Here is a 24,844-nt window from a genome sequence, read left to right on the forward strand (position 1 = left end):
CCCTAGGCCGCCTCCTCTCTGGGCCGTCGTCTCGGTGGCCATTTTACCCGAACGCTCCAAGCCGCTGAATTGCGTCAGTTTCGCCCCAATCTGCACCCTGGGGCGGGCCCCTCATTTGCAAGATCATGAATAATTGAGTACTGGGCAGCATCTGTTTGCATACGGCGGGACGGACTAGGCCCGGGCGTCCCACTCGCGGGCTCCACCGGCTCATGAATATGCACGAGGCGGCCTGGGGGCGTGGCGGGGGCGGGCCCGGGGGCGGGGCCCCGCCGAGGCTGGCGCTGACTCGGTCCCGCGGTGACGGCGGCGGCGGCGGCGGAGGGGCTGGCGGGCACTGGCGTCGGGGCGCCGGCCGAGCAGAGCCGGATCCTGGGGGAGCGCGTGAGTGCGAGGGACCCGGCGGGCGGGAGGGCCCCGGAGGAGGCGGGGTCCGCGATGGGGCGGGGAAGGGGCAGGGGAGGAGTGGGCGCTTTGCTACCAGGACCTGGGGTTGTGGCGGCGGCGGCGGCTGTGGTGGAGGTGGAGGTGGTGTGTGTGTGTGTGTGTGTGTGTGTGTGCGCGCGCGTGTGTGTGTTGGGGGGGTGTTGGGGTATCGTGAGCAGGAAAGTTTGCAAGGGCTGGGGGCGTTGGGGACGCGGGGAGACGGGGCTGCTGCCGCGTGTGTGCACGCGGGCGTGAGGGGCTCCGGTCCGGAGCTCGTGTTGGAGGAGCCAGAAGAAAAAGGGGGGAGGGGGCGAGGTCTTGGGGCGGGGCTGGGGGCGGGCAGAGCTGCTGGAGAGACCCCCGCCTCCCTGTCCCCCGGCTCCCTCGGCACGCCCCCAGACACCCCAGTCCGCCTCCACGTAGCCGGGCCGCCGTCTGCTCGCCGGCTGCTTCTCATCCCGCGCGCGGGTCCTCGGCTGCTGCGGCCGTCGCCCCCTCCTCCTCCTCCTCGCCTGCTGCCCGCCGTCCGCTCTGTGTCCAGAGCTCCCCACAGGGGCCCTCCAGACTGCTGCTTGCCCGGGGCTGTTCTGCCTTCTCGCTGGCCCTCCCCCTTCCTGCAGTTTGCACGCTGTCCCTGCCGACCTCTGTGGCTCCGCCTGGACCTTGTGGGGTCCACACGGACGATCCCGTCTGTGCCGAGACCGCGCCGCTCCTTTCCAGCCTTCTGGCAGCTCTTGTCCCAGGGGTCGCCTGCCTCGGGAGGACTCCTTGCGGGTGGGGGGGACTGGTCAGAGCCGCCGCTGGGGTTGCGGCTTCTGGTCAGCGGCTTGTTGTGGCCACCCCCTCACTGGGGAGGGGGTCAAGAGCCCACCCTCAGGTGATAGGGTTTCTTTAGTTCTGGGCCAGTTGGTCGGCATTTCTTACCCACCCACACCATGTCCCTTTTAATACCGTTCAAGGACAAGGAAACAGTCTTGTGTTTGAATTTATTTTTTTCTCTCATGTGCTCCCTCCTCCCTGTGCACGCAGGCACACTGGGCTTTGCACAGTGGCTCGCCCACGGTTGGGCAGGCCTCCGTGCTGGTTGCCTGACCAACGCGTGAAGTCTCTCCGCTGTCTTTGTGGCCTCGTCCATCTTTGAAACCAGCTGGGGCAGAGGGGGCAGAGGCTCAGGAGGAGGGCCTGGCGTTACAAAGGTTAGGCACCAATTTGGGATTTGAGGCTGTGGAGAGGGTTGGGTTGGCCTCACCCATCCTGTATGGGGCCAGGATAGGACCCCCGCCCCCCCTGCCTCTCCTTTGAAAGGATTAGGCTGGAGAGCCTGGTGGGGGGGGAAGGGCGTGTTGTGGTTGGATGGGTGGTGGGAGTGCCTCAGGAGCCTGGGTGGGAACTGGGGTGTTGGAGTGTTTACAGAGCAGGTGACAGGCCCCGGGCCTTGGAGCAGTGAAGGAATGGTCTGGGAATGCTGGCAGCCTGGGGTTGGGCGAAGCGGTAGAGGTGGCTGCCAGGGATGGCAGCTCATTGGTGGCACTGAATGGAGTCACGGGGTGGCCAACATTTATTGGACACTTGCATGCTGGGCATAGCGTTAAGCTGTTTCCATACATTATTTCACTGAAGCCTCCTTAGAGTCTCAGCAACCCCACTTTTCAGACCAGGAAATTGAGGCCTGGAGAAGCTATACAGCTAGGAAGTGGGACAGACTCTCCTGGGACAGAATCCTGTGGTGTCAGATGTAGAGGTTTTTTGGGGGGACACTTGTGTGTTTTTCACTTGGTTTCATTTCTTATGCTCCCTTCCCCTTAAAACCCCTTCAGGCCAGTGAGGGATGCCCGCGTGGCCCCTTTCTCACAGGCGATGGCTGTCCCACCCCACTGACCTGGAAGGGGGAACCCCAGGGAGTTTTTCCCCAAGTTGCTCCACCTCCCGGATGTTCCCAGGCCCTGTCCCGCTCACTCCCAGCCCAGGCCAGGGCCGGCTCCTCCTTCCTCTTGGCGAGGCCCTGGAAATCCAGTGGGAGGCCATTGCTATGGCAACAGGACTAGGCCCTGGCTTTACCTCATCAAATTCCAAGCTGAAGCCAAAGCGATTGAGAAATTGAAGAAAAAAAATGTATTCCAGATGTTTACTTTTTATTCCTTATTTTTCCGTGTTTGGATGAGACAACTCCGAGGGAGAGAGGGGAGGGAGGAGGGGGGAGCCGGGGACAGGGATGTGGAAGGAAGGAGAATGGGGAGAGAGGCTGGAGAGGGAACCACTCCCAGCTGCTGGAGGGAGGGAGAGAGGCAGGCAGTGGGGCGGAGCCCCAGGTTGGGGAGGAGCGGGTTTTTCCCGTCTCCCGGTGAGGTGATTCACGGAGAGACTTCAGACTCTGGCGACCTCCTGCTCTGCTTGCCGGAGATCCAGTCCACGGGGCTCCCTGCCCGACGGGGGTGCCCTGGGAGCTGTAAGTGGGGTGTCCTGGGGAACTGGTCAGAGGCGGCGACTCCCTGTAGCTCCAGGATGGGGTTAGGAGACCAGTGTTGGAGAGGGTGTGGGAAGAGTTGGGGCCACGCCTGCTGGGGACCTCCCTGGCCTTTGCTGTCCGCACCTCCTGAAGTTCTCTTCCTGTCCCACACTCTGCCTCTGCTGGAACTAGGAGACCCCCCCACTCCCGCCCCTGGGGCTGAACGTGCCTGCTGCCCACGCCTCTTCCTTCCCTGCCCCGTGTGTGTGTCTCTCTTTTTGAGTCTTGAGCCAAGTGCCGCTCACTACACTCCGCTTCCCAATTTTCAAGCAGGATCTGCCACATGTCATGGAAGTGTCTACTCTCAGGGAAAGCTTAACCGTGGCTTCCCCACCGCCCCGGGAGATGGAGGAGGAGCTGGTGCCCACGGGCCCCGAGCCAGGTACCCAAGGGTGCAGGGTGGAGCTGATGGCTGGGAGGAGGGCGGGAAGGGCGTTCTGGGGGTTGGTTGAAATGAAGTGTGTTCAGGTAGGTGTGAGGGAACGCACGAATACTAGCAAGTGCAGGATGGGGCTGGAAAGACCCTCCGGCCCGTGGAAATTGTAGCTCTCCAGCAGGTCTTAGGGCAGACAGGACCCCAGGCAAAATGGGACTCAAGTAGTGTGTTTTGCAGGTGGGAGTAGGACGGCGGAACCCTGAAGTCCAGGCACTGACCTGGAGCGTACCTAGCAGGGTTTATACCTAGGCTTCCTGCTTGGCTCTGTGGCTCTAGACTTTTCCGCTGCTTTAGCCAGATGAGGGGGGTGAGAGGATTGTGTGAGAAAGCCGTGGTGCCGATGTCGTTTATAGGGCGTTGGAATGCCTTATATAGAAGGGACATTTCTGGTCTCACTTTTGATTTTTTTTATCCCCCTCTAGCAGCTTTACTTTTGTTTGGCTTAGGTCAATAGTAAGTTTGCATTCCCTGGTCACACACCGGATGACAGTGGGGAGGTGGCCTGGGCATAGGTGGGGGAGGGGGCAGCTGGGAGGCCCGGTGGGGAAATACAGCTGGGGTGAAAAGTCTGCCGGGGGTGACAGGGTAGCTGTGAGGTGGGAAAGGACTCCATTGGGAAGATGGTGGGCTGATGACCTGGAAAGGGAGCCATCATTTATTGGTTCTCACTCACTCACTCATTCGTTCATGTGTCTGATTAGAACTTGTGCAAAAATACTGTATGGGGAAATGTGGTGCCAGCAGACCCTTATATAGTTTTGCTTTAGAAGGGGAGAGCTGACAGAATGCTTAGGGGGTTTGCAGGGAAGAGAATCTGCTGCTGGAGTGTATGTGGAAAATCAAGGGTGCCTTCCTGGACGAGATGGCATTTGACTGTGCCTATAAGAGCATGCATGTTCTGAACTTGGAGGGTGGGTGATGAGGGCAGAATAAGAAACCTAAGAAGTTTAGCTTCCTGGTTCTTCTGACAACCTCCACCCCCTCCCCTTTGCTGTTGTAGGTGACCCTCGGGCCAAACCCCCTGTGAAACCTAAACCCAGGGCTCTGCCTGCCAAGCCAGCCCTACCCGCCAAACCCAGCCTCCTGGTGCCTGTTGGGCCTCGTCCCCCCCGGGGGCCCCTGGCCGAGCTGCCTTCCGCTCGGAAGATGAACATGCTGGCAGGACCCCAACCCTATGGGGGCAGCAAGCGTCCCCTGCCCTTCACCTCGAAGCCTGCGACCGAGGCCTCTGCCGGAGGAGAATCTGCCCAAGAGCCTGGGAAAGAAGAGGCTGGGAAAGAGGGCCTGCCCCCGCTGACGCCCCCGGCTCGCTGTGCCGCCCCGGGGGGCGTGCGCAAGGCTCCAGCTCCCTTCCGTCCAGCGTCTGAGCGCTTTGCGGCCACCACGGTGGAAGAGATCTTGGCCAAGATGGAGCAGCCCCGGAAGGAGGTGCCCGCCAGCCCTGACCGTCTCTGGGGCTCCCGCCTCACCTTTAACCACGATGGGAGCTCACGGTACGGCCTCAGGACCTATGGTGCGGCCAACAGTCCCAGGGAAGAAGATGGCAGGGCCCCGGCCAGGGAATGGCCGCAGGAGAGGCCAGCTAAGTCTCCAACAGAATGCCTGGAAGAGCACGCCAGGACCTCGGAGGAGAGGTGAGGGATTGGGGTGGCAGTGGGGGAGTATATTGTGTTGTCCCTTGGTGGTCCCCAGGGCCTAAGCACCAAGTGGGTGGCCCTGTGTGTGGCCATGACCTTCATTTTTAGTTGTGAGTGCAGACTTAGTCTAATCCCAAAGCACTGTCCTTTTACAGAATTGTTGCAGAGTTGAAACACAGAGGTTCCTTACTTTCTGTGTATTGAGACCTGGGTAGCAAACCTTGCCTCCTTGTGATGGCAATATTAGATCCATTTTACAGATGAGAAAACTGAGACTCAAAAATGACTGCACACGGTCCGGAGGGGAGATCTGTCTGATTATGAAGTTTGAAGATTAGAGTGTCTTGGGGAACATTGTGTGTGTGTGTGTGTGTGTGTGTGTGTGTGTGTGTGTGAGGCTCCGTGGGGGCACAGCCCTTGGAGGAGGGGCTCTGATGGGAGAGAGAAGACAGGAGCACACCACGATGCTGGGCCAGCTGGTGTCTGCACAGAGATCACAGTCCATTGGAGACATTTGCATATGATCCATTTCCCTAGAGTCTGCATTGGAGCCAAGGGCGGGCTGGCCAGGGGTGGAGGAGGAGAGGAGGCTGCAGGATCTCGGGAACCATCCCCTGCGCCAGGGCCTCAGGGCAGGGCGAGCCAGCTGCAGGCCTGGCTGCTCTGAAGGCCTGGGCTGCTGGGCTCTGGCTGGGAGGAAGCTGAAGGCCCCTGCCTGGCCCTGCCTGGCCCTGCCCTCTAGCCTTGCCTTTGTTTCACCTGAAGGCACCTGGAGACCCACAGGACCCTGTGGTTAACCCTTGGTGTGCTGTGAGCCCGGCAGGCTGGGTTTGGCTGCTCACCCTCCACCCCTTCCTGCCTGCACAAGTTTCAGAGGGACAGCTTCAGCCTTGGAAAGCCACCCTTCTTCCCCTTCCCTCCCCGCCTCCATCGCCCAAGAAATGTTGGCAGGGCAGTCGGGACCAGCTGCAGTCTCCCTCCCAGGCTGGAGGAGAACTTTAACCCTGCTGGGGTAGAGGAAGGACGTTTTATCTTCTGGGCATACAGAAGGAACTGGGAGGCTTAACCCGTTACGTATGGATGGGGTGTCTGTAGTCTCCTGGGCACTTGCCGAGTGGAAGCCACAGTCTCTTTACCCGTGCAGTGGTTGTCTGGGGTAAATGTCCAGGGGTGTGAACCCCACTGGAGACTGTCAGAGGTCTATAGGGAGGTTGTCACCCCTACTGTGTGACAGCCTTCCACATTTATGCTTTCCGATTTTCTTTCTCCCTCACAGGAGCTCCCCTTGCGACACTGTGGCCATTAATGGGGACCTGGCTAAACCGGCCAGCTCTGAGCCACCTGCTAACGTGAGTTCCCTACAGTGATGGGTTAGGACCATGGTGTTTTAAGGTGGCAGGGGTCAGTGGAGCAGCGTGGGTCCACCTTCTCATAGTTCATGTAGGGACACCAAGGCGCATGGAGGGAGGACTTGCCCAGGGCCTGGCTCCTGGAAGCAGGTTCCTGGGCTCTCAGGCTGGTGCTGTGGGTTGCCAAGGGAACTACCTGTGGTCAAGCTGTGATCACACAGTGCCCAGCATGGGGCCGCTGTTGATGCACCTACTGTGTGCTGGGTATGTCCCAGGAGTGCTGGCCCACTTACTCCTCACAGTAACCCTGGCTGGTGGACCTGTGAGTTCCATGTGAGGGACGACAGTGCCAGGGCTTGCCAGGTTGAGTGCTACACTCAGGCCAAGGCGGGGACTGAAGTGTCTGCTGCCAGTGCCCTCCCTGCCTGCGTTGCCTTCTCTGGGTCCTGAAGAGGAAAGAGACCTTGTCTTGGGGGTTCTTTCTTTAACTCAGCATCTCTCGCCTTTAGCACCTGCTTGCCTGAGTAGACACTGTAAACCGTGGCCCTTCTTACTCAGCGCTCCTGCGCGCGCAGTCCATTTAGTTGTGCATCCAGCAAATATTTACTGGGTACCCACAATGAGCCAGGTGGTGGAGAAAGAGCAGAGTAGAAGGCGTACACAGAGGGCAAGTCCCTGTAAGCCCAGCCGGTCTGTAGGGGTCTAGGACAGTGGAAAAGCTTCAAGGGGGTGAGAGGACTGGGCCCAGGTGGCAGGAGCCTCTCATGCCCCCACTTTGCATAGATGGTGTGCGGGGAACAGCATTCTTGGCAGAAGGCGCAGTATGTGCAATGGTCTGGGTGCCTTCCAGAAGCCCAAGAGGCCTGGATGGCCATGAGAGAGGCGGAGGAGGATGCAGAGGTGAGGGTTTGGGATTGCGTGGAGCCCTGCGTGGGTTTGGCCTGAAGGAGAAGAAACCACTGAGGGCTGTGGATTCCAGGAGCGTCTTGCTGCTAACCTGGGTGTAAGGAGTCGCTTTGCCCGCTGGGCGGAGAGCTGGTGATGAGGAGGAAAGACCAGCCACAAGGATCAGTGAGAAGATTCCTGGGATAATCTGGGTGGCAGGTGGTGGAGGCTTAAGATCCTGGAGACCGCCTGGGATAGGGACGCTGAGACGTGGTGGATTCTGGACCAGCTCAAAGATGAGCTGGGCCAGACTTTCAGGTCAGTTGGTACCAGCGGAGAGAGCATACAGAGCCCAAAGAAGATTCCAGGGCTTTGGGCTGAGCAACTGGGAGGATGAGATGGTCGTTTACGGAGACGGTGACTTCTGAGGGGGAGACAGCATTGCGAAGACAGGAAGAGTTTGCTCTGGCTTTGTTGAGTTTCAGATGCTTAAAAAAAAATGTTTATTTTCATCTGCTTGGAAGGCAGGATGACAGAAATAAGGGGAGAGAGAGAAAGCTTCCACCTGTGTACTTCCCACATGGCTGCAACAGCTAGGACTGGGCCAGGCCAAAGTCAGGAGCCAAGGACTCCATCCAGGTCTCCCACGTGGGTGGCAGGGGCCCAAGCACTGGAGATATTATGTGCTGCCTTCCAGGATGCATTAGCAGGAAGCTGGATTGGAAGTGGAACAGCCAGTCACTTAGATGGGCACTGTAATATGGGTTGTAGGCATTGCAAGCTATGACTTCACACGCTGCACTACAATGCCTACCTTGAGATATTTTTTTTTAGCTATTTATTTTTAACTAATTAACTAATCATATATAGAGCTCTCTGCTTGCTGGCTTGCTTTCCAAATGCCCACCATGTTGGGATTGGTCCAGGCTGAAGCTAGGAACTCCAGCCAAGTCTCCCACATGAGTGGCAGGGACCTGGTTACTGGAGCCATCACCTACTGCCTCCTGGGGTGTGCACTACCAGTTGGATAGTCAAATCCAGCATTCAGATAAAGTCAGGGAGAAAAATGAGGACCTGTTCGTGTTGAGATGGTGGTGGAGGGCTGGAGGCAAGAGGTCCGAGGCATAGCCAGAGAGTCTGGGCAAGAGCCAGAACCGAGATGGGAGGCGAGGCTGGCTCTGCCAGGATTGACTGCCCCCAGCACCAAAGGAGGTTGCGGGTCTGTTTGCTGTAGGGTGTCACTGGCGTGGGATGCTGCTCTCAGGTCATCCAGGGTGAGCACTGAGAGCTGGATTTGGCTTCAGGGAGATTCTGGGTGACCTTGACAAGAGTAGGAAGGCAGGAGGCAAGGTGAAGGAAGAGGCTTGTTTGGACTGGGTTCAAAAGAAAATGGGACAGAGGAACTGCAGGTTGTGCTTGTAGACGATGCTTGCAAGGCAGAGAGTGGTGGCTCTAGAGAGATCTGGGGTCAAGAGTGATTGTCTTGATGCTGTTTTCTGAAGGCAGAAGAAATGAGAGCAGTTGGTGTGCTGATGGAAAGGATCCAGTAGAGAGGGAAAAGCCAGTGAAGCAGAAGAGAGAGGAGAGATGAGGAGCTGGCCCTAGCCACGAGCAAGGACGGTGCCTGGTGATGGGAGGGGGCAGGACTTTGGGCTCACCTGCACGTGGCAGGGAGTGCTCTTGGAGAAGCACATCCAAGGCCGTCGGAGGAGAGAGGGTGAGGAAGTGTTGGAGCTGGAGGGGAGATGTGGACGTGTTGCCTGGGAGAGTCGGGGAGCAGATGGAAGTGGGAAGTACATTTTAGGATTTTGGGAGGCAGCTCTGGGCCGGGTTTGAGTCAGTGGTGAATATCAAGTGAGGTCATGGCTGCGTGTTTCAGCCTCATTCTGTTGCTCGGGTGGGGCTGGGCTTGGTGGAGAGCTGAGCAGTGTGGGGAAGGGAGCGAGGGAGCCGAGGGCCGTGTTCAAAGAGGTAGAAAGAGAAACGAGGAGAGGAATGGGAAAGATGAGATGCAAGTAGGGTCGGCAGACTGCGCTTCTGAGAAGAGTTGAGGAACGAGGGGATTGGAATAAGAAGGACGAGTTTTGGGGCCAGTGTAATGTCACAGGCGGGAATGTTTGCATCCCACGTCTGAGTTCCTGGTTGGCGTGTGGGGCTAGTTTGGGACTAGTTTGTACTTCTGATCCAACTTCCCACTAATGTGCCTTGGGAGGCAGTGCACCAGGGCCCAGATACTTACCTACGTGGGAGACCCTGATGGAGTTTCTGGGTCCTGGCTTCAGGCTGGCCCAGACCTGGCTTTAGGCTGTTGATTTGGGGAATCAACCAAAGAGGGAAGATTTCTCCTTTTTTTTTTTTTCTGTCTCCTCCTATTATTTCAAATGAATAAATACACCTTTGAAACAACCGCAGACAAGAGTGAGCTGGGCAGAGAGGGATGGAGATGGATGAGACAATAGGAGGGTGGCATTGTGGAGGGATGGTGGGCACAAGTAGGGGAGGGGTCTGGGGCCTTGCAGGTGGGTCCTGGAGTTACTGGGGACTGAAGAAAAGGGGTTCTAGCACAGGGAGCCGAGGTGTTGGGAGGATTGACTCTGGCTGTGGAAATTGCAGTGAATTATGAAAGTTGTGCTAGAGGAAGGTGGCTTGGGGGCACCATAGCAGGGAAGGGCTAACCTCTGAAACTGGAATATTTTCAAGAAGAGGGAAGCTGGTGGGACCTGAAGGGACCCTCGCCTCTGTCCAGACCTGGGAGGTGCTGATGGAAAAAAAAATGTGCTGCTGAGGCTGAGGCCAGAGGAGTTTGACCTCTGGGGAGGCCAAAGGTCAGATGGAGCCAGTCAGACTCATTTTGTTGTCTGGGGACTCACACAGCCTGCCCGGGCGGGGCCGGGGGGGTGGAGGGCTTGGCATCCCCTCTTCCACCTTCTGCTCCAGCCATTATCTTCCTGCTGTCCCACAGCAGCCCTTCAGTTCTCTCTACCCACCCCAGGGCGGCGTGAATCTCATGCAGTCCTTGCCTGTCCTAGCCCCGTTGCACACATAGGGCAGAGGGGGTGCTGCCCCTGGAGGTCATGGTCACACCCCCAGCTCACTTTGCCGGAGTTCCATAGCCTTTCTGCCTCTCTCAGAAGTCTTGGGACCTGGAAATCCACAGGGCAGTGGGGCAAATTGCCAACCCTGGCGCTTCCCTGGAGCTGTGCTGGCCGTAGGGTCCTCTTATTCAGTGATTGCCCAGATGGTTAGACCCCGGATCCATGACTCATGCCTGGCTGGGGGCTCCTTAGGTGTGCTTTAGACAGGCGGTGGCTCTAGCCAGCTGAAATGGTGTGAGTGAGGCTGAGTGGACAAGGCCCAAGGGACAGCTCCGTGACCCCAGGATGTTTGAGAAGCCCTTCCTTCCTGGGGTCATCTCCAGAACCTCTTCCTCCGCCCTGAGCTCTGGTTTCCTCCTCCCCTCTTGGGAGTGAGAGCCTGAAGGAGCAGCCAGTCTGGGCCCTTCTGGGGATGGAGAGGCCTCCCTCACCCAGCTGAGAGAGGAGTAACAGTGCTTGACTTTTCTTTTGCAGGTCTCCAAGCCCTGGGACCTCTCAAGTCCAGGCCCTGCCACACAGTCTGGAGTCCCTGCTAGCCTGGGCCTCTCTTCCCCGGCCTCTGCCCCAGAGGCTGCTCAACCTCACTCCCCCTGCCACACTCAGCTACCAGAAGGCTGGAGCCCTGCAGCAGCTCCCCACTCTCCCCCCAGCATCCCTGCAACTCCAGCCTCCCCACAGGCAGCCGTCCCTAATGAGAGCCCCTGTCACAGCCCTAGCCCAGGACACCCTGTTGAGCCTGCCCCAGAGGCCCCAGCACCCAGCAGCCCTCCTCTTGGGGGCCCTGAGGCACCCCTACCCGGATCCCCCCAGCACCCCACCGAGGAGGGGCGTGGGTCTCTGGATCCCACTCCGATGTTCCCACGTGGGGAGGAGGCAGTGGCCAAGAGTGACCCTGAACCCCGCCCCGTTAGCCTTGCCCAGCGTCGATTCTCTGAAGGGGTGCTCCAGCCACCCGGCGGCCAGGACCAGGAGAAGCTGGGGGGCTCACTGGCTGCACTGCCGCAAGGCCAGGGCAGCCAGTCATGTCTGGATCGTCCTTTTGAGAGTGGGACAGAGTCCAACTGGAGTTTGTCGCAGTCCTTCGAATGGACATTCCCCACGCGACCCTCGGGTCTGGGGGTGTGGCGGCTGGACTCCCCACCCCCTTCTCCCATCACCGAAGCCAGTGAGGCCGCTGAGGCCGCAGAGGCTGGCACCTGGGCCAGCAGGGAGGAAGGAGTGATCCAGCAGGGTCATGGGGCCGGGTCAGCTCCTGGGGCTGCAGGAAGGCCTGCTTCCTGGGTTCAGGGGAATGACCCAGGCATTTCCCTGCCTCTGAAGGGCAATGGGGAGAGTCAGCCTCAATACCCGTTTGCTTCCCCAGAACCCCAACCTCCAAGCAGGGACTCCCCTGAACCACCCTTGCTCCAGGCAGAGGAGCGATACCAGGAACGAGAGCCTGTGGCCGGACAGGAGTGTCCCCTCCCGCTGGCCACCAGGGAGGCAGCCCTGCCCGTGCTGGAGCCAGTTCTAGGGCAGCAGCAGCCAACACCCCCTCATCAGCCCTGCGTCCTCTTTGCTGATGGCCCTGACCCTGGGCAGGCGATACCTGCCAAGGAGGAGACGGTGACCCTCGCCCGGGCCGAGACCACCCAGCCCAGGACAGAGGTGCTTGATCCCTGTCGAGCGTCCCCAGAGCCCACAGGGCCTGAAGGCAGCTCTCGCTGGCTGGATGACCTCCTGGCATCACCACCACCCAGTGCTGGCAGTGCGAGGCGGGGAGCTGGAGCTGAGCCGAAGGACGCCCCGTCAAGTACCAGCTCCGAGGTGAGGATGGGGACACGAGGAGGTGGGGCCTGGGCATAGAGTTGGCGAAGGTGGCAGAGTTGTACAAGACCACGTTTTAGTGCAAGTTTGAGTCGCAACACCTGTGGTCTTGGAGTGTCCCTCAACCTCCTTGCTTCTGATTCCTTTCACAGTTAGCAGCGTTTGCCTCTTGGATTTATGTTGTAGGTCAGAGATGGGAAGGGCACTTGGTACAAAATGTGGCCAAGTGTTCATGCCATCGTTACCAAGGATGTGTAAGGCCAAACAGTGTAGCCGTTCTGAGCGTGGGCTCTGAGACCACACTGCCTGGGTTTGTCTCCTGGCTCTGCTGTTTCTTTGCCCAATACCTGGAATAGGTTGATTGTCTGCCCTCTGCCTCAGTTGTCATGTTCTGAGAAATGGAAATAGCAGGTGAAATGTAGCAGAGTGAATGATGGGTAAAGTACTAAGGGTGGCGTGGGGCTCATTACAGGTGTGCGCTGTTGGTTTTTACCAACTTTAGTGCTGATTGAGCTCAAGGCTTGCTCTGTAGACTGGTAGCCGAAGCCCAGAGGAGGCAGGGCCTTATGTACGATTAGCCAGCAAGTTAAGCCTGTCACTGGGCCTGGGCCAGCACAGCAGTTCCCAACCCGGTGCCCTTTCTCCTACTGGGCTGCTTCTGAATTTAAGGGCTAGGAGCCCCTGTATTCTTTTGAAATCTACTTTTCAAGCCTGCCCTAGGCTGGGGGGAGAGAAGGAGAAGTCTTGGGGGGGGGCTGTGGTGATGGGGAAGGTGGGAAGGAGAGGAGCAGGAAGGGGTTAAGACCAGACTGACTCTTGCAGTGGGTGTGTCTGTCCCGGGATGTGGGTGACTCAACCGGCTTCTGGGCTTCTGGGCGGGGCTGCCAGAGCCGCAGCTGCTCCTGGAGGGAACCGGAGTGGAGCTGAGCGGAGAGAGTGGGGCTGGGGCAGGCGAGAGAGCCAGAAGCCAGAGCCGTCAGACAGGTCTGGGCTAGGAAGCTGGGGGAGCAGCCTAACCCCATCCTGGTGCCTCCCTGCCTGCCGCACCCAGCAGCCTCAGGCCATCTGGGGGGCAGGGACCATGTCTGGGGCTGGGGACACGGGGGAGGCTATGTCCGTGCTGGAGCGCCTGCTGGCCAACGCAGCTCTGCGAGATGAAGCTGGCCGGCTGCGTGTCCCTGAGCCCCCTGCCCGCAAGCTCTCCGGGGTGAGTCAGGGAGAGGTGGGGGTGGGAAGGGGAGCCCCTTGCCTTGCCAGGGTGTTGCCTCTCCTCTCTTCCGCAGGCAAGATGAAAGCTCAGAGGTCTTCCGGGGAGAGGACTGGGCAGAGGGCACTCGCTGGCGGGAAGGGCCTGGGTCCTTGCCTGCTGCCTGGCGTAGAGACCTTGTCTTGTGGGACCTTACCTTGGAGAGAAGCTTGTGGAGGGGCTTTGAGGCTTGACCCCTCCCGGCTGAAAGCGGGCTGCCTCTCCCTGCTCCCCTCCACATGGAGACCCCGCCTCCAGGCAGACTTTCTTCTGGCCCTTAGCCAGGTGTTGCCCAAGGGCTGTAAACATGACCATGGGACCATCGATTGAGTGCCCATTCTGTGCCAGGCCACTACGCTGAGTGCTTGGTTTCACTGATCTTGCTTGGTTAAGCAGCTCCATGCAGTAGGAATCGTGCCTGCCTAGGGAGGAAACTCTGAGGCTCAGAGAGGTGAATTCATTTGCTCAAGGTCACACAGCTGGAGCCAAACTCAGGCTTTCTGTTGCCAGAGAGGGGCTCTCAGGCACTGGGCAGCTGTAGTAGATGGACTCCCACCCCAACGGACTCCAGCATTGATTCTTCTTGTCTCTCCCTCCGCCCACTTTGATTTTCCAGGGACTCCTTGGCTGGGCCCAGAAAGATCTGCAGAGTGAGTTTGGGATTACAGCCGACACACGTGCCACAGACTTCAGTAGCTCCAGCTGGTCCCAAGATACTGCCCAGGAATACAGCTTGGGGAGTGCAAGCCCCAGAGGAAACCCAGGCCTTGGAGAAAAGAATTGGAGCAGCAAGTATGGGCAAGGAGCAGGGGAAGGGCATGCCAGGGAGTGGGCCAGCAGGTGTGTTGGCATCAGTCCGGAGGAGATGGAGGTCGGTGGCGGCCGAGATGGGAGTGAGGTGTCTGCCCCAGGGGGCTTTGGGAAGCCAGCCCTGCTGAGCACGACACAGAGTCCCGAGGAGGGCGTTCCGCACTGGGAGTTCAGAAAGAGCGATTCCCAGGGCACCTACTCCAGCAATGACTCCGAGCTCCAGGACCAGGAATTTGAGAAGAGAGATGGGCTGGGTGCCTACAGCAGTCACGATGCGAACCTTCAGGACTGGGAGTTTGGGAAGAGGGATTCTTTGGGCCCTTGTGGCAGACAGGAGGCAGGCAAGCAGGAAGTAGGGAGGAAGGACCCCCTGGGCAGCTACAGCAGGCAGGATGTCGAGGAGCAGGATCGTGAATTCCAGAAGAGGGATTCCTTGCCTGGCACCTACAGCAGCCGGGCAGCTGCGCACGACGGGGAGTTTGGGACGAGTGCTTGGCTGAGCGACTACAGCAGTGGGAGCGGCTCCAGGGCCCCGAGTGCCCAGGACAGAGGCTTTGCATTGAGAACCCTGAGCTCGGGATTCAGTCCCGAAGAAGCCCAGCAGCAGGATGAAGAGTTTGAGAAGAAGCTGCCAGGTGCTGAGGCTGGCAGGGATACAGGCCGGCCAGAAGAGAGCAAGTCGGGAGGTCTGTTCAGCTCCAACACCCCTCAGCGGCATGATGCGGGGACACTGGCACAGGGAGACCAGAGCGGCTGGCAAGGCAGCGACAGCAGCCAGGAGATTGGAAGGCTGCAAGGGAGACTGCAGGCAGGTGGCCAGAGCCCTGGTGAAGCCGACCTGACTGCCAGCAGCGAGGTGTGCAAACGAGGCTGGGCCGGTGAGGCCCCCCAGATGGAGGCAGGGTTTAGCCCCGGGCAGCGAAACTGGGACAGGGACTTCTGCGCTGAGGCCGCCGGGAGAGGTGATCAGTTTGGTATCATTGGCAATGACAGAGCGAGTGGTGCTGGCCAGAGCCCTGCCAGCCAAGTGGAAGAGGGTCACCCTGTGTCTCCTGGGAAGACCACAGCCGGGCCCGTGGACTGGACTGACCAGCTGGGTCTCAGGAATCTGGAAGTGTCCAGCTGTGTGGGTTCTGGGGACTTGAGTGAGGCCCAAGAGGATGCTGTGGAACAGATGGGCTGGTCAGACAACCTGCACTTGAGAGACGTGGGCCTGGTTGGCGGTTTGGAGACTGGAGAACATGAAAAGCCCAGAGGCCTTAGAGCTGGGGAGAAGGACTGGACCTCTGATGTGGGGATGAGGAGCAGAGATGTGGCTGGGGTAGGGGAGCTGGGAGGCCACAGCCAAGCCAGAGAGAGTGGCGTAGGGCAAACTGACTGGCCAGGTATGGAGGCCGGAGAGTTCTTGAAATCCCGGGAGAGCGGAGTGGGACAGGCTGACTGGACGCCTGACCTGGGGCTGAGAAACATGGCCCCAGGGGCAGGAGGCAGCCCTGCAGAGCCCAGGGAGCGCGGCGTGGGCCAGATGGACTGGAGCAACGAGCTGGGCCTGAGGAATCTGCAGGTGCCCTGCGAGCTGGAAGCCGGGGGCTCTCGGGGCTGCGCAGTGGGGCAGATGGACTGGGCCCAGGACTTGGGGCTCCAGAACGTGCAGCTCTCTGGGGCCCTGAGTGAAGCCAGGGAACGTGGGGTGGGAGAGGTGGGCCCAGGCCTGGAACTGGGCCTTGGGAGCAGTGGTGGCCTGTCCCCTGGCCATGAAACCAGTGAGGCCGGCGAGGCCTTGGAGATCCGGGAGCTGGGGGTCGGTGAGACAAGTGGGTCTGAGAGCCAGCGGGAAGACAGCACCTCACCTTCCCTGGAGACCCACCCAGAAGATCCCAGGATGGAAACGGGAGATGCCTCCAGCTCTGGAGCCAGGTAAGGGAGCCCTGTGGTGAGGTGGGAATGGGGTAGGAGGAGGTGTCAGGCTGTCTGCAAAAAAGCAGGCCCTCTTCACGGGGGCAGAGAAGCAGTGTTTCCCAAGGACTTTGTTTACGAGATGGAGACACTTTGGACTGTCAATATTCAGTTCAGTTTTTTGACATTGGATGCCAGACAGGAGAGGGTAAAATGTTTACTCTTTCACAACCCGTGCTTCGGGCTGCCTTGGTGCTTTTGCTTCATGCGAGGGGAACAGTACCTGTTGCATCTTGGCTCGGTTTCTGGTAGGTGCCACCTGTGGGCACTCTTGGGCTGTTTCCCAGGCCTCCTGTCCCTGAGACCAAAGGGGCTCCCGGGCGGGCGGTGTGGGTGTTTGTCAGGAACATGGGAAGGAGGAATCCATGTGTTCCTGGCCTGGGCCCAGAGCAGAGTGAATGGTGGCATTCTTTGATGCTGGTAGGTTAGGAACTTGGAGCTTCTTGCTTACTGGTGTCATAGAGCTGCACAGAGCACCTGAAGGGTGTGGGGGCCTGGCTCCCGGCCCCGTGACCTTGACCTCTGTAAGCCAAGTACTGAAAGAGAACTTTGCTAGAGAACAGACTGGTAGTTTCCAGGATAGGCCTGGTTCATGAATGGCCTAAAATGTGACCGGATGGCTCTGCACGGGGCTGCATCGATTTCATTTAACATTCCCACCCGTTGGGATCTGGCTTTGCTCTGTTTGGTGGATAGGGAACGTTAACATTTCCAGGCATGGAGCTTCTCACTGGGCTTGGGCAGTGAGGGCACTCCTGGGTAGGGGATTGGAGAGCAGGGGCTGGAGTGCTTCCTTGATGGGGCTGCAGGATTGGGAGATACCATTTAGGGTGGAAGAAAAGGGGGGGGAGCATGGGACTGGCCATGTGCCTGGGGGTTGCTGGAGAAGGGGGCTTTCTGGGAGATCAGACCAGGAAGGAGGGAGGCTGGGATGAGGCCTTCAGGGAAGGGAGGGATGCACAGGACCAGGTGTCGGGGGTCCTGGCATCCCAGAGGAGCTGCCAGACCTGCTGAGCATCTTTCTGAATGTTACTCTTGGGATGCCCAAGGTTCCCACTTCACCATTGCTAGTGCCAGTCTGAGGGTCAGGCCGTGTGAGCTCCTGTCTCCACCAGATCCTAAAGCGCTCAGGTCCTCCCAGCCATGTGCCTGTGACCAGTGTTGACAGGAGCTGTGCCCTGGACTGAGCTGTGATGCCATGTAGGTGAGCCTCACTTCCTTGCCCGCTCCAAAGCGGAGAGAAGAAGGCAGTTGGTTTGGAGGGGCTTGTTTGCCTCATGTGTCCGCAGGCTGCCTTTTCTGAGATGTGTTCTAAAGCATCCCAGTCCATGAATGTTTGGAAAACAGCACTTGCTCTGGCTGCGCCAGGTCTAGGGCACGTACTCTGTTGGCACAGACGTTGAGCGCTTGGGATGAGGGCTGCAGTCTTTGCCACACTTGCGATAGATAGCATGGAGCTGGTGTTCCGAGTGTGGAGTTTTGGAGATTCTCCTTAGAAGGCTTTGAGACTGGCTCTTCGGGGCCTGGCTTTGCACCTGCCTGCCAGGTTTGCCTGATCCTTTCGCCACCTCTGTTACCTAGGTCAAGTCCCTTCCCTGAGGGCCTTCAGTTCCCAACCTTTAAATTGGAAGTACTTTGCCGCTAGTACCAGAGTTGGTCTAGCGTTAGTACTTGCATTGTGGTAGGCCGGCCTGGTGTGTGTGATAACCCCTGGGAAAGCATTAGATCTCTGCTTTTGCATTTATTGTGCAAGTTTGGGTGTGAGGTGTCCATAAAGCAGGCCCCTGGGGACATTCTTGTGATTGTCCCCGTAATACACAAAGGTGTCTCTAATGATAGCCGTTGCCTTGCAGCCCTGCCCGCTGCAGCTGTGAGACCTTGTGGAGGTGAGGGGATGGGGATGGAACAAGCGCTGGGAGACCTCTGGGTCTGGGGCTGCCTCGTCCTGGTCAGGCTTGTGCTCCTGGGTCCTCCCTGGAGCTAGGGTACTCACTGGCCCCTGTTTGCCTGGTCATCTCCTGCCCCTGGCCTGGACCCCAGCTTTGCAGAGTCACACTGCATTTTCTAATGCTCTCTTGGTTTCCACCCTCATTTCTCCTGCCCCTCTCACTGTCACCCCTCTAGGAACCTACCAGACTCCCACCCCTGACCTCTACCCACGTGGGTCAGAGGCAAGTTTGGACCTGGGAGTGGATCTTCCCACCCATCCTGGGCCATTTCATATCCTCTTAGCCGCAGGGCCTGCCCACAGCCTCCTCTGCGCCCCACCCCAGGGAGAGGCTCTGGGCCCCGTGTCCTCGCTCTTACCTGCCTTCCCAAGCCTCCTTGACTTTAAGCTGCCTGTCGGGCTGAGCTGGCCTTGGCCCCCAGCCAGGGTTGCTGGTCTGCCACTGCCCTGCTATGCTGCTGCCTCCTTCCCTCCCCTTCTCGCTCCTCCTCCCCCTTCCCAGATCGCTTTAATTTCCATCTGTCAGCAGCTTGGGGAAGGACAGACTGACATGTTCCCTACCCCCTCTTCCTGTTCTAGACTGACTCACCTGCCTCATTCTCCTCCCCCTGCCAATCCCGCCAGGAATTGGGCGTCCTGGCTGCTGGGCACTGCCCTGTTATCCTTCCCACACTAGTGTGCGTGGTGTTGAGTGTGTTGGGTGTGGTTCTGTGTGGTGGTGTGTGGCATGTGTGAGGTTTGGGGAGAGGCAGCTTCCACATTGAGGAAGTACCTCTGGGGGCATGGCTGTGTCTTGCTTGGCGGGAGCAGCAGGCATAAGATGCTTGAGCTGCATCTAGGTCCAAGGTGACCCAGTGTCTCTTTCCTTCTGCAAACATTTGCTTGGTCCTGCTCCTGGCCAGACACAAGGCCAGGTGCTGGGGGAATACAGGCAAAAAGGAGCAGAGGGCCCCGGCTTTGTCCTTGATGTGTTCCCAGACGGTCAGTGGTGACAGAGTGACAGAAGCAGGTACCGGCACAGGCAGATCATGTTCTGAGGCTGACTAGGCCCGTGGTGGCTGGGGGGGCGGGGCAGGCAGGGACTTGAAATTTCACTTGAATTGCGATCAGGAAGGGCTGGGGTTGTACTGTCATCCATGGTGGCTTTGAGAGACTGGGGAGCAAAGGGTGATGGCATTGGGGTACAGGAGCTGAGGATGACTGGAGGAGCTAGGCTGGCATTGTGATGAAGTGGATAAAACCGCTGTCTGTGACACCCGCATCCCATATATGCCCTGGTTCAATTCCAGCCCACAGCTGATGCACCTGGGAAAGCAGTGGAAGATGCCCAATTGCTTGGGCCCCTGCTCCTATGCGGGAGATGCAAATGAGACACCTGGCTCCAGGCTCCGGGCTTGGCTTAGCCCTGACTGTTGTGGCCAATAGGAGAATAAACCAGCACGTAGAAACTCACTTTCTCTCTCTCTCCTTTTCCTCCTTATCTCTCTCTAACTCTGTTTTTCAAATCGATAAAAATCTTGAAAGAAAACAAAAAAGGTGATGGGAGGTTGGGCAGGCAGGCCAGCACCTGGCCCATCTCAAGGCTGAGGCAGCAGCAGGTGCTCCTGGGAGGGCGTGCTTTTATAGCAGGCACAGCAGCAACTGCTGCAGAGGCAGCCCGTCTTATCTGAAGCACATTCGGAATGCTTGGCTCTGTACTTGGTACTCTCACCTTTTCCCCCAAAGGTTTATTTATTTAAGAGAGTTAAAGGGGAAGAGGGAGAGAGAGAGTGAGGCTGAGATCTTCCCTCTGCTGGTTCACCCCTCTGCTCCACTCCCAGATGACTATGACAACCCAGAGACAGGAGCTTCCTCCAGCTCCCTTGGGGGTGGCAGCAGCCCAGACATCTGGGCCATCTTCTGCTTTTCCCGGCTCATTAGCAGGGAAGCGAATGGGAAGTGGAGCAGCCAGAAATCAAACTGGCACCCATGTGGGGTGGCGGTACCGCAGGTGGCGGCTTTACTTGCCACACGACAATGCCAGCCCAGTGTGACTGTATAGTTAGAGAAACCTAAGGTGCTAACAGGTACAGGTGGCGCATCCCTAATCTGGAAATCCAAAGTGCTCCAACATCTGGGACTTACTGAATGCATAGCTGGTACTGAAAATGAAAAATTCCCTACCTGACCCTGTATGGTGGGTGACTGTCAGAATGCAGGTGCACTAAACACATTGCTTAACATCACGTCCAGGCTAAACATATGAGATGTACATGGCACCCTCTTAAATTTCATGTTTAGGCTTGGGTCCTGTCCCCATGGTATTTCCTGTGTATCTAAATCTGGGCTATTCTAAAATTTGAAAAAATCTACAACACTTCTGGCCCTAAACATTTCAGATAAGGCAGGCGACATCTCTAGCAAGTGGTGGATGGGAGACTTGAACGCTCCCTCCTTCCACCAGGCCAGCCCAGCTCTCCTTTCCCTGTGTGTTATGCCACTCAAGGCCCCGACCTTGACATTGCCGAAGGAATCAGGACAGAGCCTGAGAAGGAGGGAGGGAGGGAGAGGTGGGAGCAGGAGGAGATGGACCTTCCTCGTGACCTTGCTCTCTGTTGCATCCCCTTGTAGCCCCAGTGGGTTTCTGGCCCGCTCCCCACCATCTGGCTCCCAGGACCTGCCGGAGGAGGGCCTGCTGGCATCCAGCAGTTCCCCTAGGGAACCAGTTATTCCGGGCCTCGGGAGTCTCTCAGAGGATGAAGAAGCCACAGCAGGTGTTGACCAAGGGGAGCCTCTGCCATCCTGCAGACCCCAGCCAGATGGTGAAGCCAGCCGGGCAGAAGAAATGGATGGTACCTGGAGCCCATCAGGGGCTGGGCAGGGCGAGCAGGGGCCAAGCCTGAGCCCTTGGCGCCCTCCCCAAAGACCTCCGCCCAGCACCCCCAGTCAGGACTTCTCCTTCATTGAGGTCAGTGGAAGGTGGGCCCAGGGCTGAGGGTGGGCTGCAGCTGGAGCAGGGGCATGGCAGTTGGAGCCACAGCTTTGCCTAAGCAGCCTCAACCCTGAAGGGAGAAAGTGACTATTGTGAGGGTTGGGTTGGGGGGAGGGTCTGGGTAAAGGAAGCTCCACCAGCTGCTGTTGCGGGGCTCCTGTGGGTGGGACAGCAACCATCGTCCCCAACAGGATACAGAGGTCCTTGACAGTGCTATGTTTCGGAGCCGTGCCAACCTGGGGCGCAAGCGTGGCCACCGGGCCCCAGCCATCCGGCCTGGTGGTACCTTGGGCCTGTCGGAGGCGGCAGAGTCGGACGCACGCCTCTTCCAGGACTCTACAGGTGGGAGCAGTGCCTTCCTCGGTGGTGTGTCTGTTTGTGTTGGGGGGTCATCAAGCCAGGCTTGTGCAGGGTGGGCACCAAGGGATGCTCTCCACGCTGATCCCCTCTGTCCGGGCCTCTGCAGAACCGCGAGCTGTTCGGGTGCCGTCCTCAGATGAGGAGGTTGTGGAGGAGCCTCAGAGTCGCCGAACACGCATGTCCTTGGGCACCAAGGGGCTGAAAGTCAACCTCTTTCCTGGCCTGAGCCCGTCAGCCCTGAAGGTACCAACTGATCAGTGAACTTGCATGTGCAGCCTCTGGGCAGCTAGTCACCTTGCACCCAGCCTTTCTGCTGTCTGTCCTTGTACTCGTCCCATAAGACCCCTTCCCCACACCTCTGTCAGTTCCACTGTCCACTGAGGGTTTCGGGAGATCCCTTCTGGGCCTCCTGGACCCTGTGTTATGTGCCAGATGGGATGGAAGGAGATCAAAGGGTGATCTGGTTTGGGGATCTTGGTCGGGGGGGTGGTGGACATGAGCCTTACTTATAATTAGCTTGAGTGAAGTTTTGGGTTATTGGGTCGGGGGGCACTGATAAAGTCTGGGTGTTTACGGTCAGGGAAGAATCATTTCCTGAAGGTGGATGGGAGGGGGCACTTTGGCAAGGTCTCGGGTAAACTCCTGCTCTCACCTTGAGGTGGGCACAGCTAATGGCTGTGGGGCTGGGGTGGTGGGAGGCAGCCAGAGGGTATGTAGCTTGTCTGAATGTAACTCAGCAGTATCTTTTTAAAAAAGAAAAGATTTATTTTTTGAATTTATTTGAAACTTGGAGTTACAGAGAGAGACAGAGGTAGTTTCCATGTACTTGTTCACAGCTCCAATGGCTGCAACAGCCAGGACTGGGTTAGGCCAAAGCCAGGAGCTTCTTCCAGGTCTCACGCATGGGTGCAGGAGTTCAAGTACTTGGACTGGTTTCTGCTGCTTTCCCAGGTGTGTTAGGAAACTGGATCAGAAGTGGAGCAACTGGGACTCGAACCCGTTCCCATATGGGATGCCATTGCCAAAGGTGGTGTTTTAATGTTTTACACCACAGTGCTGGCCCCCAGCAGTATGCTGCCTGTGACTGTGTGCAAAGCTTAGTCTCCAGGAAAGCTCATCTTTAAGTGGCTGCCTGTGCATTGGGATAAATGGATCACAGAGGAACCAGAGTGTGGTCCTGGTGCTGGGTGAGTCCTTCCGCCTCTGTTACATCTGTCTGAACTTGTCTCTCAGGCCAAGCTGCGGTCCCGGAACCGCTCAGCGGAGGAGGGGGAGCCGGTGGAGGGCAAGTCCAGCCAGAAGGAGTCTGCGGTACAGCGTTCCAAGTCCTGCAAGGTCCCGGGGCTGGGAAAGCCCCTCACGTTACCTCCCAAGCCAGAGAAATCCTCAGGGTAGGTGACTTCTGCTCTGGGCATCGCCTGCTTCACTGATGAGGAGAACTGAGCCCAAGAAAGAATGTCCCAGATGTACCCATCAGAGGGATAGCAGGGGCCCAAGCCTCAGTCCACCTCTTGTAGTTGGGAGTGGTTCCGTCCTTGCCACACCTCCCCTTTTATTTCCCCTTTCCTTGAAATGTGTCTTCCACCCCTGCCCTGTAGGTCGGAAGGATCCTCGCCCAACTGGCTGCAAGCCCTGAAGCTGAAGAAGAAGAAGGTCTGAGGCGGCACCAAGGTCAGGGCCCATCCTGGGCTAGTAGCCAGGCTAGGAGTGCAGGTGTGAGCAGGGCCTGCCTTGGAGGATGCCTGAAACTCCAGCATTCCTGTGAGGCCTTAGTTTTCCGAGCCCCTTCCCAGGTGACGCTAGGAACATGTGGGGATGCGAACTTCTAAACACTTAGTAAGGCCCTTGGCTCCCTGGGCGTGGGACGGGGTGGGAAATGAGGAGGCCTCTCATCCCAGCCTGCCCCCGAGCTTAAGGAAATTTCCCCTTGCCTGTGGCCCACTTGAGCAGGGCTGGCCAGCTTTCCTGGGCTGGTACAAGTTGGAGCACTCAGGAGATTCAAGGTGTCAGCCGGGACCTGGCTCACGACTGGACTCAGGGAGGGAGCCAGAGTGGGTGCCTGGGAGAGGAACCTGGGGGCTGCCCCACTCTCCCCTCCCTCACCTCTTCTTCTCCCTCCCTGCTACAGGCCCTTCCCATCTGGCAGTCTCAGGCAGTGCCCACTCCGGTGGGGTCCCTGGGCGAGGAGGACACGGCTGGAGCCCCACCATGCCCCAGGCTACAGCCTCTGTCCCCCTCCACCTCTGCAGAGCGTCTGGGGAGGCACATTTATGCACTTTGTATCACCTGCCCAACTTTCCCTCTGCCCCACTCCTGCCCTGCCCTCCCCCTTCCCACTGGATTCTGTCACTAGTGGTTGAAGGTTTTGGTCCTTTTCTGCTGTCTTCCCTCTCCCCACCGCGCCCCTCGCTTCTTCCTCCAGCCTCCCTTGGGTTTTCTTTTGATACCAATTTATAGCATTTTTTATAAAAAAAAAAAAAAGTCTTTGATTTTTTTGTAATGGGTGGAACGCTGCCCCTCAACCCCACCCCCAGGTCCCCCCTCACCCTGCCAGGTGCCTCAGCAGACACCGATGACATTTTGCCACTTGAAACAATAAAGTTTTTTGGAAATTGGTGCTGCCCAGGCTTGTGTATGTGGTTATGGCTGCCTATATCCTATCCTGACCAAGACCTTGGTTGGCAAGTGCTGGTTCTAGTCCTGGAACACATACCCTGATATGGAGTATGTCACTTCCCTTCTTTTACTCATTGTGCTCCGTGTCACTGTAGAGGGAACACTGATTGCTGGTTGAGACAACCCCCATCCATGGGCCAGGCGGGGTGGACTGGGCTGTGGGTAGAGGTACCCTGTGCCTGGAGTGGATCCCAGGCTCCCATATGTTGTGGCTCAGCCTTCTCCAGCAGCCTTGAAGCTCTCCACGGCGTCCAGTAAAGGTGGGGAGGGAGCCATTCTTTGGGAGACCATCTTGGGCCTCTCGGGCCGCTATGACACACTATCTTAAAGTAAGTCCTTCGAGAGCCCAGTAATCTCTTTGTCATGACTCTGGAAGCTGGGAGATCCACAGTGAAGGTACCGGCAGGTGTGGTGTCTGCTGAGTGTCCCATGTTCACAGGTTTTCTCTTGCAGTGTCCTTACTTGATGAGAGAGGCAAGGCAGTCCTACAAGGACTCTGATCCCATTCGTCAGGGGCTCCACCCTCATGACCTTGTCATTCCTTGTCACCTTGGGGGTTAGGATCTCCGTGTCTGTCAGGCGCAACCATTCAGAACATGCCACTCTACCTATCTGTGCAACGTCTCCCCTAAGTCACGTGTGGGTGAGACTCCAGGCATGAATCATGGCTCAGGCAAGCTGCTCTCCAGCTGGGAACCTGAAACATGAGCTTCCAAAACACAGCAGCGGGATAGGCT

The 24,844-nt window shown here is 58.1% G+C and overlaps 1 protein-coding gene across 4 annotated transcripts; it reads left to right on the forward strand.

Annotated features, from left to right (window-relative positions):
* The first annotated feature begins 244 nt into the window (after nucleotides 1-244).
* Nucleotides 245-24,048, forward strand: TNKS1BP1 (tankyrase 1 binding protein 1). Of its 4 annotated transcripts, none has more exons than XM_058663019.1 (12): nucleotides 245-384; nucleotides 3,206-3,314; nucleotides 4,369-5,002; nucleotides 6,282-6,354; nucleotides 10,809-12,140; nucleotides 14,003-16,113; nucleotides 20,711-21,047; nucleotides 21,263-21,413; nucleotides 21,538-21,674; nucleotides 22,665-22,822; nucleotides 23,030-23,102; nucleotides 23,560-24,048. In XM_058663019.1, exons 2-11 carry the CDS (start codon nucleotides 3,221-3,223, stop codon nucleotides 23,088-23,090), a joined length of 5,088 nt encoding a protein of 1,695 aa, XP_058519002.1. In that variant the 5' UTR covers nucleotides 245-384; nucleotides 3,206-3,220; the 3' UTR covers nucleotides 23,091-23,102; nucleotides 23,560-24,048. The 4 variants fall into 4 exon arrangements, with proteins under 4 accessions (XP_058519002.1, XP_058519005.1, XP_058519006.1 ...); XM_058663022.1 differs by having other exon boundaries at nucleotides 273-384; nucleotides 3,203-3,314; XM_058663023.1 differs by lacking the exon at nucleotides 245-384 and adding an exon at nucleotides 1,519-1,622.
* The last annotated feature ends 796 nt before the right edge of the window (nucleotides 24,049-24,844 follow it).

Source organism: Ochotona princeps, chromosome 4 (assembly GCF_030435755.1).
Source record: "Ochotona princeps isolate mOchPri1 chromosome 4, mOchPri1.hap1, whole genome shotgun sequence".
NCBI classification, from domain to species: Eukaryota; Metazoa; Chordata; class Mammalia; order Lagomorpha; family Ochotonidae; genus Ochotona; species Ochotona princeps.